Source organism: Biomphalaria glabrata, chromosome 7, assembly GCF_947242115.1.
Source record: "Biomphalaria glabrata chromosome 7, xgBioGlab47.1, whole genome shotgun sequence".
Classification (NCBI taxonomy): domain Eukaryota; kingdom Metazoa; phylum Mollusca; class Gastropoda; family Planorbidae; genus Biomphalaria; species Biomphalaria glabrata.
Window position 1 is genome coordinate 7,548,842 of NC_074717.1, and position 25,737 is coordinate 7,574,578.

General features: G+C 36.2%; 1 protein-coding gene across 1 annotated transcript; it reads left to right on the forward strand.

The window, feature by feature from the left end:
- The first annotated feature begins 6,070 nt into the window (after window positions 1-6,070).
- On the forward strand, window positions 6,071-20,233 carry LOC106063773 (uncharacterized). Its single transcript, XM_056037009.1, has 7 exons — window positions 6,071-6,289; window positions 9,164-9,246; window positions 11,483-11,548; window positions 12,435-12,546; window positions 14,642-14,725; window positions 16,649-16,799; window positions 19,907-20,233. Exons 1-7 carry the CDS (start codon window positions 6,238-6,240, stop codon window positions 20,079-20,081), a joined length of 723 nt encoding a protein of 240 aa, XP_055892984.1. The 5' UTR covers window positions 6,071-6,237; the 3' UTR covers window positions 20,082-20,233.
- Window positions 20,234-25,737: the final 5,504 nt, after the last annotated feature.

A 25,737-nucleotide genomic window follows, 5' to 3' on the forward strand; every position in this document is an offset into this window, starting at 1 on the left:
CTACACACTCAGACACAAAAATTATAATATAATATAATATAATATAATATAATATAATATAATATAATATAATATAATATAATATAATATAATATAATATAATATAATATAATATATACTATAATATAATATAATATAATATAATATATACTATAATATAATATAATATATAATATACTATAATATAATATAATATAATATATAATATAATATAATATAATATAATATAATATAATATAATATAATATAATATAATATAATATAATATAATATAATAAAAGCCACCTTAACCTGCGCTATTTCTTACCCTGTCCCATACCTCCACCCCCCCCTCACCTTCCTTGAGAAAAGTTCCTGGTTCCTGAATGTTTAAATCTACTAGACTTTATAATATTCTAATGATAGACCATTAGATCTAGACTAAGAAGATTGTGCGCACAATTTTACTGAATATTAATTTATTAAACTTTTTTATGACTAGGGCCTACCAGAATACCAAAAAAAAAGACGCATAGTCTGCTGGAGATGAGTATTTTCCAATCCTCTTGCGAAGTGGGCATAACCTGGAACCTTCTGAGTGCACACGTTTCTCGAAAACGGCTCTAACGATTTTCCTAGAAATTTGACAGTTGATTTCTATCTTTGGGGAAAGAATAACTAGCTATTTAGCCACAATGGGGAAAACTGTAGCTTGACAGTTATAGTCTTTCAAAATATTTTAGAATATCTCAAATTTGGCTAGACAATCTTTATCATAAACAGATATATACACTCTGAGTGATGTCAGGGGGAGGTATGGCAAGAATGAATGTTACTTTGATATTTTGGTATGATTGTTATATTCCCTTGTTGTGAATGTGAATAGTATTGCACGTGTTGTGAACTGAGTGATTAAGTCTTCTTTGAATGTGCCAGAGAGTGTGTTAAGTTAGTAAGGTCTAGTAAGGTTGGACGTTGCTTCCTGGACTGGTGTTTATATATGTATATAACATAAAATTCGATGGAATGGTGATTGTTGATTAATAATATTTGAGAGTTGATTTCATTGTTGATTAATAATATTTGAGAGTTGATTTCATTATGTGCTTATTGAATATTAAAGTATTATTCGTATTTCAATAAATATCTATAGTTGGAGTTTCAGTGTATCTAGTAGTATTTGTTCTTATATGAGTAACTAAGCAAATATTAATAAGTGTAATTGAGTATTCATACCCCTAGCGAGCCAAGTCAAGAAACACAAGAGCCAAGCATATATAATTAGAACCCCTGACAACTGAGTAAATTTATACATTCATTGAACCAGGCGAAGGGGTTTTGGGGGTAGGTTAAAATTGTGGCTTCTATTTTTGTTTAAATCTATCATTCATTTGTTATAGAGAGTAAAATATTCGACCTTACAAAACAGTTATAAGCTTCATAAAGGAGAAATTGTCTTTAAAAAAAAAAAGCTTTTTTTTTTAACTTAGTCTGTCTGTTTGTCTTTCTGTCTGTCTGGTAAACAGTTTTAGCACGTTATTTCTCATTCCCATTCTCGGATCAAACTGAAACTTTGCATAATTATTCATTGGTGTAGACCAGTGTTTCCCAAATTTTGGATCTCTGTGTACCCCTTTTATAATTTGTTTAATGTTGAGTACCCCACACGCACCCTCCCCCACCGCACTTTAATTTATTGACAGAGCATAATAAATGGGTATTTTAAACAAATCAGCATTGTTAATGAGGTGCAACGCGTACCCCCTCCAAACTCTTCCTGTACCCCTGGGGGTGCGCGTACACCACTGGTACTGTAGACAATACATGAATCAATAAATAAAAAACAAAAATTGGTCCATTAATTACTGGTTATTAATTATTTTGTCGGATACCAACAAGGGAAATTAATCCTTCAATATTTACAAATATGGTTTTATTACATAAATAGGGTGTTGGTCTTTTTTAAATTATTGTACACATTATTTTATCCCACACCCATTCTCGGATCAGGTTGAAACTTGAAGCGATTTTCCATAGTACTCAACAAAATATGAATCAATTTTAAAAAGTCAAGGGCAATAACTTCTACATTCTTGAGTGATATAGTTTTGAGTGCGGAGTTATTCCCATTAGATAAGATGCTCTTAATTTTTTTTTAAAGTTTTGTGTATACTTTACTTGTTTAAAAAAGTATTTTTAATGGTTAACTAATAGTATGCTATTGTTCTACGGTTTGGTGTTCTGTCTCTCTCACTTCCTACAACATAGTTTCACTAAGATATGCATTACATATTAACATTGCAGTTAGAAACAAGGAAACAGAGCTTATAATATCCTTGCCTGGTTGTAGAAATTCGGAACACGAAGTCACGTGCACGTGACCAGTAGATCCTTATCTTCTCAACTTGACCAACAATCAGCGTGCATGCTTAGCACTTTGTAATCAGTTCATTTGAAGAGCCAATGGAAATAGTATCACGTGGGCTTGCTTTGTCTTATGGTTACGAAACCTTTTGTGTCAGGAAGTTCTGTAGTTACTGAGATAAACAAACAAATAAAAACGCGCGATTTTTTTTAAAGTAAGAATCACACATGTAAAAGGCACGTGTGTTGTGTGATTTAGATAGCCTCAAAAAAAAAGTATTTTATATTTATGTGACTTTTTTTTTTGAAGTAGACCAGCATAAAACTCATTATTGATTTGAAAGAAGCAAAGAAATAAACACGCAACATACACAGCCACACTTATAATTAACCATTAAAAAAAAAAGTTCCCCTTTCAGACCTTGCGATCTATAGGGCACATGGTGTAAAGGTCATCTGTTTCTATAAGTAACATTATCTATTGTATATTTACGAAAGCCCTGACTGACTCATTCGCTATTAATCCTTATTCTCCCAATTGGGATGGACGAGATATATGAACATTTAGCCTGCTGTTTAAAGAAATATATATATATATAAAGGGTGATCAGACAAGAGAGAAAGACCGGGTCGTTCCAATTTAAAGTAATAGGTGAAGGTTCAAGCCCCCCCCCAAAAAAAAAAACATTATATAGCCTGAAAACACATCATCGGGCGTAGCCTCTCTCTTTCTCCCCCTCTCTCTCTCTCTCTCTCTCTCTCTCTCTCTCTTTCTCTCTCTCTCTCTCCCCCTCTCTTTCTCTCGCCCCTCTCTCTCTCTTTCTCCCTCTCTCTCTCTCTATCTTTCTCTCTCTCTTTCTCTCCCCCTCTCTTTTCTCTCTCTCTCTTTGTCTTTCTCTCTCTCTCTTTATCTCTATCGCCCTTTCTCCCTCCCTCTCTCTCTCTCTCTCTCTTTATCTCTCTCGCTCTTTCTGTCTCTCTTTCTTTCTCTCTCTTTCTCTCTCTCTCACACTTTCTCTCTCTCTCTTTCACACTTTCTCTCTCTCTGTCTGTCTGTGAGTTACTATGTGTGTGTTTGTATGTGTGTGTGATCCTCTCTGTCATGGTTGGTGCGTCCAGCTGAAGTACAGGTAATATGGATTGCTTCCCCTCTAAATCTGCTCTCATCATTTCTGGATCTTTAAATTTAGCCACAGTTCGTGTTTGTAAATGAATCTCAATGTATGACTATTAATTAATGAACCTTTTTGTTTTTCTCTTCTTCATGTCTAAGCAGTCTTGTAATTAGACTTCAAAATCCCTTAGCTGTTTGAAATATGGGGGCCTTTTTTTGTCCCTTTATAAGTCCAGATATTACATGTCATTGCTAAATATTTCTTGTGGGTCGCGGCCTCCTTGGGAGTCGATTGACAATTTGTCAGGGATGGCGTAAGTCCATTGAAAATATGGATATTTTTTTTGAGGGGTCAATTCTAACATGTAAAACTTGTGAGTTTTTCATTGGAATTTATTATTTTATTGCAGTTGCAGATAACTAAATCAGAATCGATTTCAAACATTTTAATTGTCACAGCGGATATAGTTTTAACACTTTCAGTTAATGCGCATCAATGCAATAAGGTATCGTTACGCCTGGTCGCGTCTTTTTTCTTTTAAAGCTCTGGACTGTCGTCTGTAAGATCAAGAGTCAGTGTTAATATAAAGGTCCCTTTTTTTTTCTTTTTAGGATTCCTCAGTTTTCACTTTAAAATCAGTTGTTAGGTTTTCTACATCTACATTAGTTAAAGCACAGTTAATTATACTTATGAGTGAAAATGATTTACTGTTCTTATCTTATCTTATCTTATATAATACAGACGTTACTTCAAAAAAGAAGATGATTACGTCCTACGTGTCATGCATTTAGTCATGCATATTAACCAATGACTTAAATTCTGCCAAGTCACTGGTTTTCCTGGCTAGCTCAGGCAACCCATTCCATGCTCTAATAGCACTAGGGAAAAAGGAGTATTTGTACAAATTTGTCCTATCATATGGAACGAGGAATGTGCCTTTATCTTTGTGTTTTTCTGAGTATTTTATTAAATTTTGTTTTTGTATTTGAAGATTATGGTTCAGTGTTTTATGTATGATTGCTACTTTACTTTTCAGTCTTCTGTCCTGAAGGCTTTCTAAATTTAGTGATTTTCCTAAAGGTGTTACTCTGGTTAAGTGTGAATATTCGTTTGTTTTGAATCTCACTGCTCTATTTTGTGTCTGTTCCAGTTTCTTAATGTTTTTTTTTTAGTTAAGGGGGTCCCAAACGGAGGATGCATATTCTATTATTGGCCTAACCAAGGTTGTGGGGTAAGGGTATCATGGTGTAGTGTAAAAAGGGTCGCCGAGAGAAAAAAATGTTGAGAACCGCTGCGGCCTAAGCTGTAGTTTATGTTGCCTATAGGTAAATCAGGCCCTGTGTCCAAGGCAGACTTGGTCTTTTAGTCCTCTGCCAGGGTCCCACAATCCTACAGTTCGAACTTGGACTATTTCCTCCCACATACTAATAGATAGCTGTGGCACTTGCAGACAAATTATGTGCGTAAATGTCGGACCTCCTTCGAGGTTCCCTTAGCAAGGTCAAGATAGAGGATAACCATGGGAATTCTTCCATCTGGCATACGACTGACATGTCCGAGCCTACGTAATCTTTTTTTGTGAGTCAATAATACATGGCCACTGTGCGAATGGACAAATTTAAAGAAATTCCTGGCTTGAGACACTATTTGTTTTTTTAGAAGATGACACATGATGTCACGACACTGGATGACATGCTCTCTCCTAATCAATGACATATACCTCTCTTATCCTTAAATGTCAAAATAAATTTTAGCCATGTACATGTCCTGTGCTAAAGTAGATGTCTGCTGGCTTTTAAAATGTCAGTTAAGCTAAAAAAAAGATTTTATAAGGGAATGAAGGCTCAATTACTGCCATTTCTCTCAATATGGTAAGATTTATTTCCCCTTTTCTTTATATACAAAATTAATTTAAAGCCACTAATTAATTAACTAATTGGTTAATTTTTTTGATTTCTTAATGTGTTGTCATCGACGATGAATAATTGTGCAAAGTCTCAACTTGTTACGAGAATGAGAAATGGTTTAAACAAAACGTGTAAAAGAATACTGCCAAACAGACAGACAAACAAACAGAGTGAGTTAATATAAGCTTAGTTATAAATAATGATAATGATAGAACCCTCACCCATAAGAAAAAAAATAATGATACGGACAGCCAGTGGCGTAGCAAGGAGTTTTCCATCATTTAGGGGCCCTGGGACCTTGATCTCTTTAGGGGCTCCTGCATTTTGACATTCGACATCATCAGATATTGGCGTAATATTTAATGTTTAAAAAAAATCTAACACTCATTTGGCCCCCCCCCCTTTTAAGAGTTTTCAAATCCCCCTCCCCCATCATAGCTACGCCACTGAGGACAGCCCCTGATCGTGTAATATGTGCTCTAACTGTCGAGAACCTTGCCCGCCTTCACCCCCCCCCCCCACCCCGCCATTTCGAAGAAGGCCTGGGCTAAGATAAAATAATCTTCAGTTCGGAAGGAACATCCAAAATAAGTCAAACAAACAAACAAACGAAATAGCATTTTACAAAAAATAATAATATATGATAAATTTTTTAAATGTTTTTTTTTTAATCTCTTGCGCACGTTCTGAGGTTCCAACTAGGTTCCTACGTTATGAGACAACATGAGAATTGACCAACGTGATAGACACCAAAAACAAGTGTACCTGCTGCTATCTTGACCACGTCACAACTATCTAGACTAGACTTCGGAGTCAAAGTTAAGCATTAGCGAACCACTATTTAAAAAAAAACAAAAAACAGAACAACAACAATGGCGCTCCTATTCGCTACGTTTCTGCTGTATTCTGTTTCCAGTGTCAACGGTAAGTCTATATTTAAACGTGTTATAGGTTGAACCAGGGCCGGATTCAAGTATGCAGAGGCCTTGGGGCAGAACGTTTCTGGAGACCCTACACTTTTTTCGAAAGCTTTAATAAAAATCGACTTATTTCTAAGAATACTAATATCTAAAAGCATGTCATATTATAAAAGAAAGAAAGTACTTGTAAATAAAAGTAAATTTTCCTTCGTTTAAAAAATAAGATTATTCACTATGTATATTTTACTAACCAAAAAAATGACAATTTTTAGGTTTTACGCAGTGTAGTAAATCAAAAGTATATTACGCGTACCATGGGCGTAGCCAGGGGGGGGGGTTTTGGGGTTCAAACCCCCCCCCCCCGAAATGAAATCCCCCCCCCCCCGAAGGGGGGGAGTCGTAATTTAGTGACTGATTTTTTGCTTTGATTTTGTTTATTTTAGGTGAGATTTTAATACTAAACCATCACTTGCCCCAGTACAACCAAAGGGGTTTTGAGTTTAAAACCCCCTACCAGGGGGGTCGAGTTTAAAAACCCCTACCGGGGGGGGGGGGGGTTCGAGTTTAAAACCCCTACCAGAGGGGTTCGAGTTTAAAAAAAACTACTAGGGGTTTTGAGTTTAAAACCCCCTACCAGGGGTTTTGAGTTTTAAACCCCCTACCTGGGGTTTTTCAGTTAACTCCCTCTCTTCTATAAAACTAAACAAAAAAAAAATGCAAACGAATATCCCCTAATTCCAAGAGCACAGTTAAGGAAGATTTTGATTTTAAAACCCCGTCTAAAATTTACGATAAACTCCCTCTTTAATATAAAAAAAAGCAGCTAATTACTCACTCAAAATGTTATGAGCGTGGCTAAATTGTTTTGACTCAGTTTTTAATTTAAACCCCACTTCAGCTGGTTTTGAAGGTAAAAAATATCTCTTTAATAATAAAAACAAAGCAAATTATACACTAAAAATGTTATGAGTGTAGTCAAAGGGGTTTTGAGTTTAAACTCCCCTCCAGTGGGGTTTGAGGATAAATTTAAATACATTTCCAGTGTAAGAAAAAAAGCAAATTACGCACTCAAAATGCTATGAACTTTGCCGAAAGGGGTTTTGAGTTTAAACCCCCATTCAGAGGGGTTTGGTGCTAAAAATATATCTTCAATATAAAAAAAAAAAGCAAATTACACACTAAAATTATTTGAGCGTAGCCAAGCCAATCGGGGGTTTTGAGTTTAAACCCTTCTTCTACAGATGGCTTTTTTTTAAAGTTTAAAACCCCTCCAGATGGTTTTGAGTTTAAGATCCCCCTACAGAGCATTTTGAGGTGGAAAACCCCAAACAGAAGATTTTGACGTTAAAACTTCTCTTTTCGATATAAAATCTAAAGCAAACTACAGTCACTTAATTCCAAGAGTGTATTCAAGAGAGGTTACACATTTTTACCAGTGGCAGGGCTCCATTAATAAACTGCAGTGAATAGTCATCTACCGAAATCGAAAAACACTAAATGTAGCTCAACCAAAATGGCTAAGACAGATTTTAGGAGTCAGTTATAGAGATCGGGTTTAAATTAAGGAAATCCTATGCCGAACTGGGAGTCGACCCCTTAGTAAGATTGTGAGAGAACGACGCATGAGGTTTGCGGGACATGTTCTCCGACAAAATGAATTAAGCATAAGAAGAGTTGCAATGATATCCTAGTACAACTTGACGCCACTCATTCCTGGAGGTCCTCCTGGCGCTCCCCCAGACCCCCTTCTAGTAATGGCGGGGAGTCTACAATTTTATGAAAACAGCTTGATGGCAAATGCTCCGAACGACGAGGGAGGGTCTAAGTCAGTAAGAATAGCACATTAGGTTTTTGAAATAGAACTTTTTAATAGCAGGAAAATGCACTATAGATACCTCAGAATATGCATTTTGTTGGTTTTCAATATCAGAAATAGTGCTTGGCGGCGGGGCTTCGCCCCGCGCTGGGGGAGCTCCTAGCGCTCTCCAGACCCCTTTGCTAATAATGGCGGAGAATCTACAATTTTTCCACCAACTCATGGAAGAACCTATTCTAGGGCACAATAAACGTCTTCCGAAAGAATGAAGGGTCAGAATGTAATAAAGATTTTGTACGCACACACACACACACACACACACACACACATAAATAGATATTTTTTTTTTCGCCGGGGAAGGGGGGGGAGGGGGGGGAGAAAAAAAATTCACCCCCCCAAACCCCCCCCCGAAAAAAAATCCTGGCTACGCCCATGACGCGTACAAAGTAAAGGAGGAATGTAAGCGAACAATTTTAAGCACGACATTTTTGCCAACTGTAAGATTTAAAGTACTGGTGGTAAAAATTCAACTCATCGCGTACGAATAATTATGCAAAAATTTCAACTTGATCCGAGTATGGTGCTCCCCCAGTGGGAGAACAAACGTCTACAAAACGTAAAAAGAGAAATAAATCCACATATACAGCCACATCTCTCAATAAGTAGCATTTTATTACTATTCTGGATCCAAAAAAAAAATTAATTACAATTACTGGTTAATTATTTGATTGATTCATGTGCTGTTAGGAACAAGAGATAATTGTGTCAAATTTCAACATAATCCGAGAATGGGTGCGGGAGAAATAATGTGTCCGAAAATTGTACCTAACAGAGACAGGGTGAGCTAATATAAGCTTTGTAAAAACATTTACGACAATCTTAATGACCCCCCCCCCAAGCTCATTAACTCTTTCTCTCCTAACTGACGGTTCCAACGTTGATTCCACTAGAATGTGGTAAATAATTACGGAGAGAAAGAGTTAAAATATCATAATGACATTAAGACTGAATCTATTTTCAAAAATAATTATTCCAATTTTTATTTTCGTATCTCATCTGCAGGATTTTTTCAATGTCCTGTGTGCACGGACCGAGGCGACCCTGCCTCCTGTACTGGAACCATTGACTGCGATGTCAACTTTAACGCAAGTGGAACATTTTTTTAAATTCTTTCTCTCCTAATTGACGAAGCCAACGTTGATTCGACCCCATTAAGCTAAATTGATTTACAAACTTGAGTATAAAAAGAGCGTGCATTTTCCTATAATTCGATACCAACTATAACATTTTCTAATAACAAACGAAAAAGTTATTGAAGTTTAATCATAACAGGATAGTGAAATACATATGAGCAAAATGAATAATTCTATCGTAATGAGAACAAAAATACGGAGAGAAAGAGTTAATAACAATATTATATTTAACTTTCTAGAAGTTCTGTAAAGAGCAGTGAAGCCCAAACTCTTTCCCGCGGGTCAGATTTGGTCCCTGACCCAATGCTATCCGGCCCACAACATTTTTGCCCACTTTGCGTTATGAAGCCACTGAGGCTCAGTTCCATTGGACTTCGACCATTTTTTTTTTCGGAGATCGAGGTGACTTTTATATGGCCCCCAGACTTAAAATGGTTAAGCATTACTGGTATAGAGCTAAGGAAAGCTAAAATAATCGTAATTAGCAATCATATTTGAATGGAACAATGTCTTCTCTGCTCAGATGAATGGAACAATGTCTTCTCTGCTCAGATGAGTATAAGGTATTTAGGAGGGATGTGTGGCAGTTGCGTCATTAGGGGGTGCGGACCGCACTTAGTGACGCCACTGGTGTGTGGGTCAATGTTAGTTAAGGACAAGGGTCAAAGTCTTATGGGATATTCAGTTTAAGGAATTGCAAGTTATAAAGATTTGCGATTTTTCCCATTTTCTTGGCATTTCTATTTACAGTTTGCATGTTTTGCTGCTGTGCTAACTTTTGGGTTTTTTTGTTTTCTTTCCTGGCCGCATGGCATCAATGGATTGCATCTACCGTGTCTACGTTTTAACGATGAAGAAGGATTAACTATGATAAATACATTTTTTTTACAAAGATTACATCAACTTTGTCTGTCCGTCTGTCTGTCTTGCCTACATGTGTACGCATGTTATTTTTCCGACACTCAATCTCGAACCATGTTGACAATTTGTACAATTACTTCTTCTACCCGAAAAGCATTCTTCAATAATTACAAAATAAAATTAACGAATTATTTCATTAACAATTGTTAATTAATTATTTAGTTTGGTATCAAACAAAGGAAAGAAATCGTACTTGACATATGTGGTGGTATAAGTTGAATTAGTCCCCTTGTGTCATACAACTTTTTTTTTATGCATTTAAAAAGCGATCACGGTAACATTGACACAGATACCAGCCTTTTTTTTTCCCTTTTCCCAGACCAATGATAGAATCTTAACTCATCGAAAAAGCTAACAGCAAAAAATAGCGCTAAACAAAACGAATTTGTAAAATATTTTTACTCGCACTGATTTATTATTGTTAGTCTAGATCAGTAATTCCCAAACACTTTCCTTGACAAACACTTTGCACTTTCTGAGTATTTAGCGGAATACTTTGCACTTTTTGAGTATTTAGAGGAACATTTTGCACTTTCTGAGTATTTAGCGGAACACTTTGCACATTCTGAGTATTTAGCGGAACACTTTGCACATTCTGAGTATTTAGCGGAACACTTTGAGTATTTAGCGGAACACTTTCTGAGTATTTAGCGGAACACTTTGCACTTTCTGAGTATTTAGCGGAACACTTTGCTTATTGTTTTTTAGAGAGATTAATTTACCCGGCCCGGTTTTATTTGCTCAACGCATTTTTTTTAACGAAACGATATCGCGTTTTTAATTATAATGTCCCCACTCAAAACTTAGGCAAACCTCGTCCATAGTCTTTGGTTTAGTAAGTTTCATTAGTTTCTGTTACCGATATTACATGGGTTTATCTCTTGCCCTGACAATGACCAATTGACTTTGATCTCACAAACAGAAGTTGGATACTAACTAGAGTTAGGTGAATATTTGGCATAACCGGAGACCCGAACCCGGCAACCTAAGATACGCAGCCGAAACAAGGACCCATATTTATTGTGTGCAGTACTCGTAATTGTTATTGAACTTGGCTTGGCTACCTACGAAAGAGCTTGAGGTTCGACACCCGACTCGAGCTGAGTTGTGTTTACTGAGCGCTTAAAGGCACTTCTCGCTGTGTGGCTAACATTAAGATATTAAATACGGCCAGGCCATTTGTAAAAGTCAAAACCCAATAACGGACTAAACGGTATAATTAAAATGTTCTCTTGAGTTATTTCACTGTAAACGTTTTTAATTGTAGGTATGTGAGCTGAGCATATTTTTGAAGGAACAGAATCGCATTGAATTCACCTGCAGCGATAGAGCGGTAAGTGATTTCTTCCACATTTATGTCACTAATCTTCCCCTTTTCCTATCCCATTGGGGCACCACACATGATCTGTCAAAAGTATTCCTTCATTCCTCTATTTTTACTTTGGAAAGAATCTGTCTCAACAACAGGCCGATCTATTCTTTTATGTTGTCTTTCCTTCGCTTCCTCTGTCTGTCTCTTCTTTTTTTTTTCTGATACTATTCCCTGCACAAAAGTCCTTGCGAGCCTTAAGGACTTTGTGATATGGCCATAAAGTTTGCGTTATTTGACAGTGGTTAGCAGTCTTCGTGGGGCCCGATCGCCGTTGTGATCCTGTTTCTAACCCCTTTCGTTTTGTGATGCAGTCATTGAATGTAATACCTGAGATCCTTCTATAGCATCTCAATTACATTGCTAGGATCCACCTCTCTAGTTCTATAGTTGGCGTCTAAGATTCTCAAGCATGTGAGAATGTGACCATGACCAAGGAGTGCATTATTCTGATTAGACTAAGGTATCCAAAATACAAAGAAAAATTGTAAAACAGGGGAAAAAAAGGAAACTTGAGTTAGAGATCTGCCATATTTAGTAGATAACTAATACTATAAGAAGCCATATATTGAGAGGTAAAGCGCTTGGCTTCCGAACCGGAGGTTCCGGGTTCGAATCCTGGTGAAGACTGGGACTTTTAATTTGGGAACTTTGGGTGCCTCTCAGTCTACCAGCACAACGTACTGGGTACCTGACATTAGTTGGGGGAAAGTAAGGGCGGTTGGTCGTTGTGCTGGCCACAGACAAACGCAAGGTCTGAAAGGGGAACTTTACTTTTTTATAAGACATCTAACTGCCTGCACTATGCTGCACATACAAGTTGAAAACAACTGCTTCTTTATTGTTCCAGTCCTGTTCTCAGGCTGAGACCAAGGAATGCAGTCCAGACAAACAAGACAAGTGTGTCTTCTGCTGCAACAACCTGGGAACATGTCGGGAACAAGCGTACCTTGTTTTCTCAGGTAGATATAGGCTAGTTATTATATGTAGTAAATATTTTTTTCAAATTCCTCTATTTATTTTGCGTTTTTTTTCCCTTAGAAATATAAGTATAGAACTTACTGATCAAAACCAGGTTTAAAAGTTATGAATAAACGCCAACTCTGAATTCAAGATTTACAGACACTATAGACACAATAAAATCATCATCAACATCATCTTTCATTATCATTCGTCGTAGAGGTGCTTTGACAGTTTTGTATGCAAATTCCTACACCTTTTTCGGTCAGCAACTGTTCTTAGCAGGATATCAAGAGAGAGGCCGGCCCATTCTTTTTTGTTAGCCAGACAACTTTTCTTAGGACGACCCTTTCATCGTGCTCCCGCCACTGTACCTTGAAGAATGACTTTTAACAAAATGTCTTGCACTATAATAAAGCCATCTTAGCTTTCGTCTCTTCACTGTATTGATAAGTTTTTATTTATTTATTTTTGCCAGCCAGAGTGTTGACTTGTAAAAGTAAAAAGTCATTTGTCTTCTTTTCCTGGTATCTGATACCCAGCATTGTTCTGTGGCATTTAAACTCCAAGAATTGGATTCTTCTTTCGGCCTCAGCGTTCAGTGTCCAATTTTCACAACCATAGAGGAATACGGAGAATTGTAACTTTCAATCCGTATGTCTTGAAAAGTCTTGAAACTGTCAGGTAGAGTTGAGCCTCCTGCTCTTGGAACTCTAGGTCAGCAAAAGTGAACAAGAGCTCCCTTTCACCGGCCTGAATGAGAACAGTGTACACTGTCTGGCGGGGTGTCAGATTCGCGACCAGAGACCGCGTGCACCGGAACCCCTGCCATTTTCCTTTTCTATACCAGGCTAACCGTGCAGGACACGCCATATATACAAAGGCCCCTTGAGGAACAGCGCCTGGATTGTGACAAGGTTGTGGGAGCTTTTTTACAACTACTCACAGTGCAATGAAGATGCTCTCGCACCCCCTTAGGCACCCCCACGGGAGTCTTGATTTTTTTTTTGGAATAGGACATGTAACATAATGGAAACACTAAAGCAGGCTTACTATTGTTATGTGTAGGAATATGGGCGGGCACGGACTCGGTCATGTGACCACTGAGTGGATCTGCATGATCATGTCAGATGTTAGATTGGCAGACACCTGTATCGTTGCTAGACGGTGTCGTCCGTGGTTTAACTATATTCACTCATGTTTTTTTTGTAATTGTTTTGTCTCAGTAACAAAGGTATTCTAAAGCTGGTACTAGATCTAGTGTCTTACACGCTTTACACATTCCAAACAAAAGCCGCGGGAATCAAGACCAAAAGAAAATCCACTGCCGGGGACAGATGTAGACGGCAAAAAGAGAACCTAAATAGACCAACGGAGGACAACAGTCTGCAGTGGAAGCGTGGTCGAGAACTTGGCTTGGCTTGGCTACCTAGAAGGGGGCTCGAGGTTCGACACCCGACTCGGGCAGAGTTGTGTTTACTGAGCGCCTAAAGGCAGCACGGAAAACCAACTCCTAGATACCCCCTCCCCTCCACTGGTCCACAAAAGAGATTGGACCAAAAGCGCTCTGAGCATGCTATAAGCATGAAAGTAGCGCTATATTAAAGCTATAATAGTAATAATAATAATAATATGTAGGTCGCAGCTGGGGCTGCTTATCCACGTGAAATACTGAACGTCTGAGCTCCTCTTTGATACTCAAAGACACGCCACATTATGTAGATGTCATCATTGGTTTTAGCATCGAGCTTCCAGTATGAATAATGTCTGCCATTTACGTTTCTTTTCACGTGGATTTCTTCCCTAGCGCTATTAGTGCATGGAATGGGTTGCCTGAGTCAGCCAGGAAAACCAGTGACTTGGCAGAATTTAAGTCATTGGTTAATATGCATGACTGAATGCATGACGCGTAGGACGTAATCATCTTCTTTTTTTTTTTAAATAACGTCTGTATTATATAAGATAAGATAAGAGTTCATATAAGCTAACATTTATGCTCTAATTATATTAATTATAAGTGTTTTTCTAATAACATACTTTTTTTTTAAACATTCACAAAGTTAGTCTTTTTTTTTTTATTTGTTCTTCCAATTATAGATTTTTTGACAACTACACATAGGCCTGCAGTTTCCACAGTCATAAAGGAAACAGATCCACCAACAACAACATTGACAACCACATGTAAGCCATACTGTTAAGACCTAGAGATCTATAAGCCTCTAAGCCAGCGGTTCTCAACCTTTTTTGCTCAGCGACCCCTTTTTTACGATTCCTCATAACGCCGCGACCCCACTCCCACCCCCAACAATACATTATTTTCATTCATGAGTATAAGTAGCTGTGCTTTTGTTAATGTAGATGTAGATAACTCGACATTTGATGTTTCAGCGAAAACTGAGGTACCCTAAACAAAAAAAGAAAGAAAGAAAAAAAGATCTTAATATTAACACTGACTCTTAACCCTACAGACGACAGTCCAGAGCTTTAAAAAAAACACGACCAGGCGTAAAGATACGTTAAGCATTGATGTGCATTAACTCATAGTGTTAAAAATATTTCTGCTTCGACAATTAACATGTTTGAAATCAGTTCTGATTCTGTTGTCTGCAGCATCTAACAATAAAAACATTAAACTCCAATATAAAAAAAATGTGTATGTGTCAAGTTTTACATGCTAGAATTGACAGATAAATCCATATTTTCGATGGTCTTGAGCGACCCCTGAAAAAAATGTCAATCGACCCCCAAAGGGGTCGCGATCCACAGGTTGCGAACCCCTGCTCTAAGCCACTCTGTCTGGTTGAAAAAAATTAGTCCATAGGTATTTCTCACACATTCAATCTCGGGTCATTATGAAATTTTGCACTATTATTTCATGTACCTGATAAAACAAAATCAATTTTTTTAAAAAAAATTACCAATTAGTTAATTAACTATTACTAATTAATTAGTTTATTTGGTATCGAACATAGGAAAGACATTGTACTTGACAGATGTGGTGGTATAAGCTGAGTTAGTTCCCCTGGGAAGCCTTGACCCTGAGTTCAAATTTAAGTCGTACAATTTATATATGCAAAAGTCTGAGCGGACTGACTGATTGACTGATTCATTCACCACTCATCACTAATTCTCCCACTTGGGTTGAACAAACAAAAAATGAAAAAAAAATTGTTTTTTTTTAAACAAATATATAAATAGTGAAATAAGATATTCAAAAAACAAAGTTCATAGGCAATTGTTATAATGTTAATATGGAAAATGTGGATCGAGGAGCAGAGATAGTACGAAACAAATTATCTCGACTTCGCATCTTTCATGGATTATTTTTTTTACTAGCATACACCTGATTCCCCTTTCCTTTTTTTTTTTTCTAAAATGGAATGAATGTCTGATTTTTTTTGGTGGAAAAGAAAAACTTGTTGATCTTGTGTTGGCCATGTAAACCACTTTCACTTATAAGTTACAGACGTTCCTTCAAAAAAAGACGACTAATACGTCCTACGTGTATCAATCAATGTGTGAATCTCGTCGTGCATGGTCACTGGTTTGCCAGGCTGACTCGGACAAACCGTTCTATACTTTAATTGCACTAGGAATGAATGTGCACTTGTCCTACCATATGGAATAAGAAATTAGGTTGTGCTATGTGTTTTGCGAAAGGACACTGTTGGTATTGGATGCGCTGTGGTTGAGCGGTAAAGAGGTTGGCTTCTGTACATGGGGTCCCGGGTTCGAATCTTGGTGAAGGCTGGGATTTTTAATTTGTGATCTTTGGGCGCCTCTGAGTCTACCCAGCTCTAGTGGTCAGGGAAAAGTAAAGGTGGTTGGTCGTTGTGATGACTACATGACGTTACAGAAACGACCTTTACAGCATCTTCCAAGCGTCTTTCAAGGTCAGAAAGGGGAACTCTACCTTTAATTTACGCAGCTTTACGCTATTATTGATCTATATGTTTATGTTGCGGATGGATATTTTTCTTCGCCAATAATCTGTTACTAGGTAACTTTAAGATACTTCTCTTACCTTCGACAATGTCGTGACAATATTATCCACTTCTCTTACCTTCGACAATGTCCTGACAATATTATCCACTTCTCTTCTAGTAGGACCAAGTATGTGCATACAGTGCGGCAAAAACACACCATGTGACCTGAAAACTGTGGACAGCCTGACCCCCCAAATCTGCAATGTAGAATACCCATACTGCTTCACTACCATCATCCAGGATCATGGCAACAAGATTGTTTACAAAGGGTGAGCTCTCATTGACGTCGAAGTGTTATTGAAGTAAATTAAATATAAAATATTTTAAACCCTACATCGATTAATTTATTCTTGCACAAATATTCATTAGGTATAGACAAGACATTGATACATAAAAAACGAAAACTAATCAATTAGTCAATTAATTACTGGTAATTGATTACTTTGTTTGATACCATCAAAAGAAATGGATCCTTCAGTATTCACAGATATGGCTAAATATGTAGGGTTTGGTCCCCTTAGATAAGTTTACACATTATTTCTCCCACGCCTATTCTCTGATTAAGTTGAAACTTAAACCAAATATTTATTTTACCTAACAAAACATGAATCAAATAGCAAATAAACCAATTAGTCAATTAATTATAGGTAATTATTTTGTTTGATATTGAATAAGGGAAATAATGTTTACATTCTTGAGTGATAGTGTTGTGGACATGTGGATGTGTTCTTCCCCTAAGATAAGCTTTTAAAAAATATTTTTTAAATATTGGCACAAATATGAACATAACTCTATTTTAAATGGGTTTTTTTTCATTGGTACTTTGAGCTTACACTTTATTCATGGGTGGAATGTAGACGCTGGAACTTGGTTTTTTAATTGAATCGTATATTTCAATCTAAAATTTCACACTCTGTAGTAAAAACTGTCAGCACATTTGAAAGAGCGGCACGCAAATGTCATGGGTTCGATTCCTGTATTAACCTCTTTTTCAATGACAAAAAAATAATAATGTATCGTTTGCTATATCATCTGAAAATAAACAAGTTACACATTACTAATATTTTTTTTAAAAAAGACAATACAATTGTACAATAGTTAGTCATTTGTATTCAAACTGAATTTCCATTTGATTGGATCAATAAAATTATCTTATCTTATCTTATACCTCCTGTATGCAATTTATACAGCATTGTTTTTCTCTTATAATTAATGAATGTTAGGTAAAAAAAAAACAATGAAAGATTTTATTTTTACCCCGCGCTCTCCCACCCCTCAACCCGAAAAAGAATCCTGGTTAAGCGAATGTATAGATCAGTGATTTATATATACTATATCTAGACTGGACGTGGACATTTTTTAACACTAGAAAAAATGTGAAAATTTTTTTACAAGTTGAAACAAGGCGTTGTTTTGTAAAGTAGTTATAAAATGTAAAGTTGTTTTTTTTTCATCCCTGACCTTTCGTCGGCCTCCTTCAGTCGTGAAACGACTATGGTTCATCTCGAACACTTTTTCATATGACTGTGGGAGCCCTATTTTGGAGAGACACTCCCGTTCACATATATTGCATGTCAAGGTGGCTTTCGCTTTGGTGATAGAGGAGCTGGCCAATTTTCGCGTAGCACGCTTTTCTTCAAGAGTCGAGGCCCATGTTTTCTCGCTGTCTATGGCTTTCTTGGTCACTTGGTCTCTCTCCAACTAGTGCGGTCTAAGGCTATCTCTTCCTAATGATCAGTATCAATGTTTACTGATTTTAAATCCCTTTTTATCAATGGCACGCGTCTCAAATATCCTCTGACAACCAGTCCAACTCCTTGCCCTCACGTGTGGTTCAGATATTGAGCCCGGCGGAACTGTTATCACCAACAAGAGAAGGGGCAAAGGCGAGCAACTGGCGCCTAAACCAGTAAGCTTCGGGCAGGAGGTGCTAGTTAGCCTTGGTTGGCTACCCATCTAGGAGAAGGAAAACTCTGAATCCAAACCTCCGCTGCCTTGCGGCTATAACCAAACATGTAACATATAATTTAATTTCTAGATCTAGATCATCAAAAATAAGAGTAGGCCTACTCTCGTCTCATAATTATTATTTTGCAACTTTAGATACATAATCTACAAAGATCTAGGTAATCAATCTATTTAAATGTACATAAGATGATTAAAATCAACAGACGTATATTATTTCGATCTAGGATTTTTTAAACATAATCCCAATGGAAACTAACATGAAATGGCTTTGTTTTATATATTAGTGTGAATATATAGTTATGTGATTAATAGCCCATTCTAAAGAAAATCCGAGAAAAGACTGCATTATTTCTAAACTTTGAAAACTGAAGATCATTACTTTTCTAAGACAGAAAAGATTGATTGGGGTGACTTCTATTAGAGCTTGAAAAAGAGTTACGTACATAAAAATCTATATTTAGGTCTGTGAATCGATCAATCACGGATAAGAATTAGTTTCCGGTTTCCAGTCTAGATATAATATATAAAATGAGTCTTATTGTATAGATCTAATAGTAAACTTTTTACTATTCCACTGATAAGGCTTTAGATACAGACCTAGAAACAATGCGCAAAAGTTTCCTGAACATTAATTTATATGATTTATTAAACTCTTTAGTCATAAAAGCCTTGCATTTGGAAATTCCCGAAAGCGATAGTCATTTCAAGAACGCGACAGTCTTTTCAAAACCGATGTTGGATATAGACCTACATCTATATTTGTATAAAAATGTACTTGTATTTCATTCGTAACTTGAACAATGATAACGGTCAAACTAGAGTTTTCCACGTGTGACCAACGAACTAGTAGCTCTTTTCTCAGAGATATAGATCAACTGCTAAATTAGAATTAGTTTCCGGTTTCCAGTCTAGATATAATATATAAAATGAGTCTTATTGTATAGATCTAATAGTAAACTTTTTACTATTCCACTGATAAGGCTTTAGATACAGACCTAGAAACAATGCGCAAAAGTTTCCTGAACATTAATTTATATGATTTATTAAACTCTTTAGTCATAAAAGCCTTGCATTTGGAAATTCCCGAAAGCGATAGTCATTTCAAGAACGCGACAGTCTTTTCAAAACCGATGTTGGATATAGACCTACATCTATATTTGTATAAAAATGTACATGTATTTCATTCGTAACTTGAACAATGATAACGGTCAAACTAGAGTTTTCCACGTGTGACCAACGAACTAGTAGCTCTTTTCTCAGAGATATAGATCAACTGCTAAATTTCTAAAAAAAAATGCATGCAGGTTCCGCCCTCCATAAAGTTATAACTTGAATAGAGGTATTGTAAAGAAGAATTTATTTTAAATTTTTATGCTGTTTGTTTTACATATTTTTTTTAACCGAGCAGGTGCCAGGAACATGACTTCTGTTTGGCCAAATACCAGCAAGAAACAATGAGCAAGCCTGAGTGCCTTACTGGCGACTATGCTGGTCAGGTGGTCAACTGTACGTTTTGCTGTACTGGAACAGCGTGCAATAGCCCGGACAAACCAATCGACAGCACACTGTTACATTTACAGTAAAAAAAAAAAAAAAAGTCACGATGACGTAATATCCAAATCAGCAGACGATTTGACTTCATTGAAAATGGAACTTTTTTTTTACCGGCAATGTGTTACATTTTTGACTTGCTGGTTCGTGTTTGTTCACTAACCTATAAAAGCTGATAAACTCACTTGGCTTTTTTTTTAAATCTGTATTATCATTACATTCGCATATTACATTTGCATATTATCTTTCAGATTATAAGATAATGCGTCGTAGAATGACTATAATATCATTTTTATATTTTCTTTCCTAACCTAATTCTTGCTTTTATTCAAAATAACAATGTTGTGATTAAAACGAAAGATGTTTTCTACATTTAAAAATTGTATTTCTTTTTAATTTATCAAGTCTGAATAGAACATAAGACAACAGACAAAACACAGTGTTGGGTCTTTGAAAACAAGTTCTGGATCTTGATCAACACATAAGATACAACAATCCTAATATTCTAGATTTAGTAGGAGAGATTGGGTATCCTGACGAATTTTTCTACTATGCGGGACAAATGACGTTATTCCAGTATATCATGAGGGACAGATGACGTTATTCCGGTATATCATGAGGGACAAATGACGTTATTCCAGTATATCATGTGTGACAGATGACCTTCTTCTAGTATATCATGTGGGACAGATGACGTTATTCCAGTATATCCTGAAAGGACAAATGACGTTCTTTCAGTATACCATGAGGGACAGATGAGGTTCTTCCAGTCTATCATGCGGGACAAATGACTTCTTCCAGTATCAGTATATCAAGCAGGACAAATGACTTCTTCCAGTAACAGTATATCATGTGGGACAAATGACGTTCTTCCAGTATATCATGAGGGACAAATGTCATTCTTTCAGTATATCATGAGGGACAAATGACGTTCTTTCAGTATACCATGAAGGACAAATGATGTTCTTCTAGTATATCATGAGGGACAAATGTCGTTCTTCCAGTATATCATGAGGGACAAATGACATTCTTCCAATATATCATGAGGGACAAAGGACGTTCTTCCAGTATATCATGAGGGACAAATGACATTCTTCCAGTATATCATGAGGGACAAATGACATTCTTCCAATATATCATGAGGGACAAAGGACGTTCTTCCAGTATATCATGAGTGACAAATAACGTTCTTCCAGTATATCATGAGGGACAAATGATGTTCTTCCAGTATATCATGAGGGACAAATGACGTTCTTCCAGTATATCATGAGGGACAAATGATGTTCTTCCAGTATATCATGAGGGACAAATGACATTCTTCCAGTATATCATGAGGGACAAATGACGTTCTTCCAGTATATCATGAGGGACAAATGATGTTCTTCCAGTATATCATGAGGGACTAATGACGTTCTTCCAGTATATCATGAGGGACAAATGATGTTCTTCCAGTATATCATGCGGAACAAATGATGTTCTTCTAGTATATCATGAGGGACAAATGACGTTCTTCCAGTATATCATGAGGGGAAAATGACGTTCTTCCAGTATACCATGAAGGACAAATGATGTTCTTCCAGTATATCATGAGGGACAAATGATGTTCTTCCAGAATATCATGAGGGACAAATGATGTTCTTCTAGTATATCATGAGGGACAAATGACATTCTTCCAGTATATCATGAGGGACAAATGACATTCTTCCAATATATCATGAGGGACAAAGGACGTTCTTCCAGTATATCATGAGTGACAAATGACGTTCTTCCAGTATATCATGAGGGACAAATGATGTTCTTCCAGTATATCATGAGGGACAAATGACGTTCTTCCAGTATATCATGAGGGACAAATGATGTTCTTCCAGTATATCATGAGGGACAAATGACATTCTTCCAGTATATCATGAGGGACAAATGACGTTCTTCCAGTATATCATGAGGGACAAATGATGTTCTTCCAGTATATCATGAGGGACGAATGACGTTCTTCCAGTATATCATGAGGGACAAATGATGTTCTTCCAGTATATCATGAGGGACAAATGACATTCTTCCAATATATCATGAGGGACAAAGGACGTTCTTCCAGTATATCATGAGTGACAAATGACGTTCTTCCAGTATATCATGAGGGACAAATGATGCTCTTCCAGTATATCATGAGGGACAAATGACGTTCTTCCAGTATATCATGAGGGACAAATGATGTTCTTCCAGTATATCATGAGGGACAAATGATGTTCTTCCAGTATATCATGAGGGACAAATGACATTCTTCCAGTATATCATGAGGGACAAATGATGTTCTTCCAGTATATCATGCGGGACAAATGATGTTCTTCTAGTATATAATGAGGGACAAATGACATTCTTCCAGTATATCATGAGGGACAAATGATGTTCTTCCAGTATATCATGAGGGACAAATGATGTTCTTCTAGTATATCATGAGGGACAAATGACTTTCTTCCAGTATATCATGAGGGACAAATGACATTCTTCCAATATATCATGAGGGAAAAAGGACGTTCTTCCAGTATATCATGAGTGACAAATGACGTTCTTCCAGTATATCATGAGGGACAAATGATGTTCTTCCAGTATATCATGAGGGACAAATGACGTTCTTCCATTATATCATGAGGGACAAATGATGTTCTTCCAGTATATCATGAGGGACAAATGACGTTCTTCCAGTATATCATGAGGGACAAATGACATTCTTCCAGTATATCATGAGGGACAAATGATGTTCTTCCAGTATATCATGCGGGACAAATGATGTTCTTCTAGTATATCATGAGGGACAAATGATGTTCTTCCAGTATATCATGAGGGACAAATGACATTCTTCCAATATATCATGAGGGACAAAGGACGTTCTTCCAGTATATCATGAGTGACAAATGACGTTCTTCCAGTATATCATGAGGACCAAATGACGTTCTTCCAGTATATCATGAGGGACAAATGATGTTCTTCCAGTATATCATGAGGGACGAATGACGTTCTTCCAGTATATCATGAGGGACAAATGACGTTCTTCCAGTATATCATGAGGGAGAAATGATGTTCTTCCAGTATATCATGAGGGACAAATGATGTTCTTCCAGTATATCATGAGGGACAAATGACATTCTTTCAGTATATCATGAGGGACAAATGATGTTCTTCCAGTATATCATGCGGGACAAATGATGTTCTTCTAGTATATCATGAGGGACAAATGACGTTATTCCAGTATATCATGAGGGACAAATGATGTTCTTCCAGTATATCATGAGGGACAAATGACATTCTTCCAGTATATCATGAGGGACAAATGACGTTCTTCCAGTATATCATGAGGGACAAATGATGTTCTTCCAGTATATCATGAGGGACGAATGACGTTCTTCCAGTATATCATGAGGGACATATGTATATATATATATAACGAACAGACTATGTTGAAAGAAAGTCCGAGAAAGGAGGGGCGAAAATTATATACCGACAACAAAAAAAAAGGCAGGCAGACCACAAATACGATGGATTGACGATGTGGGCGTATAGAAGAAAGGCTTAGGAAAGATCTGAATGTGCTGAGACAGGCCAGAGCCCTACATGGGCTGTAGCGCCATTGGGAGGGATGGATATATTTTCATAATAAGAGGCAAAATTCAGTTATATCGACAACGTAACTTTTATTTCATTTTATGACTTATTAATTTGTTAAACATTTCTTGAAAATAATACTTTTTAAACAAACAGACAAATTGACTTAAAACAATATCAGTAAATCAAAACTTTTGAAGCCATAACATAATAAAAAAAAAAAATCTAAAAGTAAAACTTTTTTCTTAAACAATAATATAGTTACATATATTTGTTTGCACTGAACATCACTGTACAAAGACATACTATCATGTTACATAAAGAAAAGTGAATCCTACCTAAAAAAAACAACAGTTTCACTAATTTGCATCTCCTAATTATTCATCCCAGAGCTAGCACCGTATCTATGTAATTAAGAATCAATGTAACTTAGCGGATCTACTGGATTATGAAATACAATTTTAGTTTTTATCTTAGTAACTTGAAGCAGGATGCTATGCACCATGGATAGCTGATAAATGTATATTTTTACAAATCTTATATCAACTCACTCAGTCTGGTAACAATTTTGTAGACCCACACCCATTCTCGGATCAAGTTGAAACTTTGCAAAATTATTCACAAGACATGAATCAATAAAAAAAACACAATTAGTCAATTAATTATTGGTAATTAATTATTTTGTCTGATACCAACAAGGAAAACTAATTTTTCACCATTCCCATATATGGCTAAATATGTAGGGTTTCATCTCCTTAGATAATTGAATACGTTATTTCTTCCACACCCATTCTCAGATCAACCTGAAACTTTAAACAATTATTTATTGTACCTAACAAAGCATGAATCAATCAAAAATTAACTAATTAATTAGTCCATTAATTATATTGGTAATAATTATTTTGTTTTATATCAAATAAGGAAATAATTTCTACAGTACTGAGAGATAACATTATAAATGCTGAGTTCTTTTCCTTACAAAAGCTTTGTTTTAAAATTGATTTTCTATATTTCGCTAGTTAGCTATGTTTTAGAACATGCTTCAACATGGATACCAACACTATGTACACATGTGGTGAACAATTTTCCGATAGGGAGATTTATATAAAATGGAGATAAATCCATATATATAGCATGCTTATCAGTGTATCTGCTTCACTAAATATGAAGCATAGATAAAATATAAATTTTTAAAACCATGGAGAGTCTACTAATTTTTGTGCACTCTTTAGCAGTGTAGAATCCAGTTACAATGTTAACAAAGAGCCTATTACTGTGACAACCTTCAAATTGAGAAACTAATAGAAAGAAAACTAAAAAATGACAAATATTGTTTATACTAAATATTTATCAGGAGCCACCCTACCGTAAGCAATACAAGTTAAGCCTCTGATCTGCTTGACAGTAGAAGTGAATGTCAAGGCCATGTGGTCTCAATAGTTCCCACCCTAAATAGTCACAGCAAACCCTGCTACTAGATCTAAGCCTTACCACATACAAGAAGTAATGCTACAAATACACTGGCAAAAGTTTCCCCTTTGAGATGTTAAGATCTTTGTGTTGGTTGTTCCAATGTTTTTCCACTGGCCAACAGTTGAGGAGTTCATGACAGACAACATAATTACCAAACTCTTACACTCACCCCATCCTGAGTTTAAAAAAAAAACACCACCACAATACAATACTGTGTTCCTAATTTAAAAACGAAGCAATTGATAAATTCACACAATTGGCAACAGCTCCACTTTTAAACAAAGATATATATTCACATTACATCAGATGAGACCAAGAAAATTGGCAACTACAAACAAATCATACATGGAATTAAAAAAAACAAAACTGACAAGGTATTAAAGATAGGAAGCACATGTAACAAAACCAAAATATTTTTAAAGCTTCTAAATTTTAAAATAAAAATATGACTGTACATTTCAATATACAAAATATATTTGAGACAATCTGAAAGTAAAATGTGTACATTTAATTTGAAATATCAAACCTTTAAATTAAAAGAGTTAAGTTTACCAATTTGCAAAAAATATATTTGAAACAAAGTGAATGAAAAATGTGTACACACACACACACAAAAAT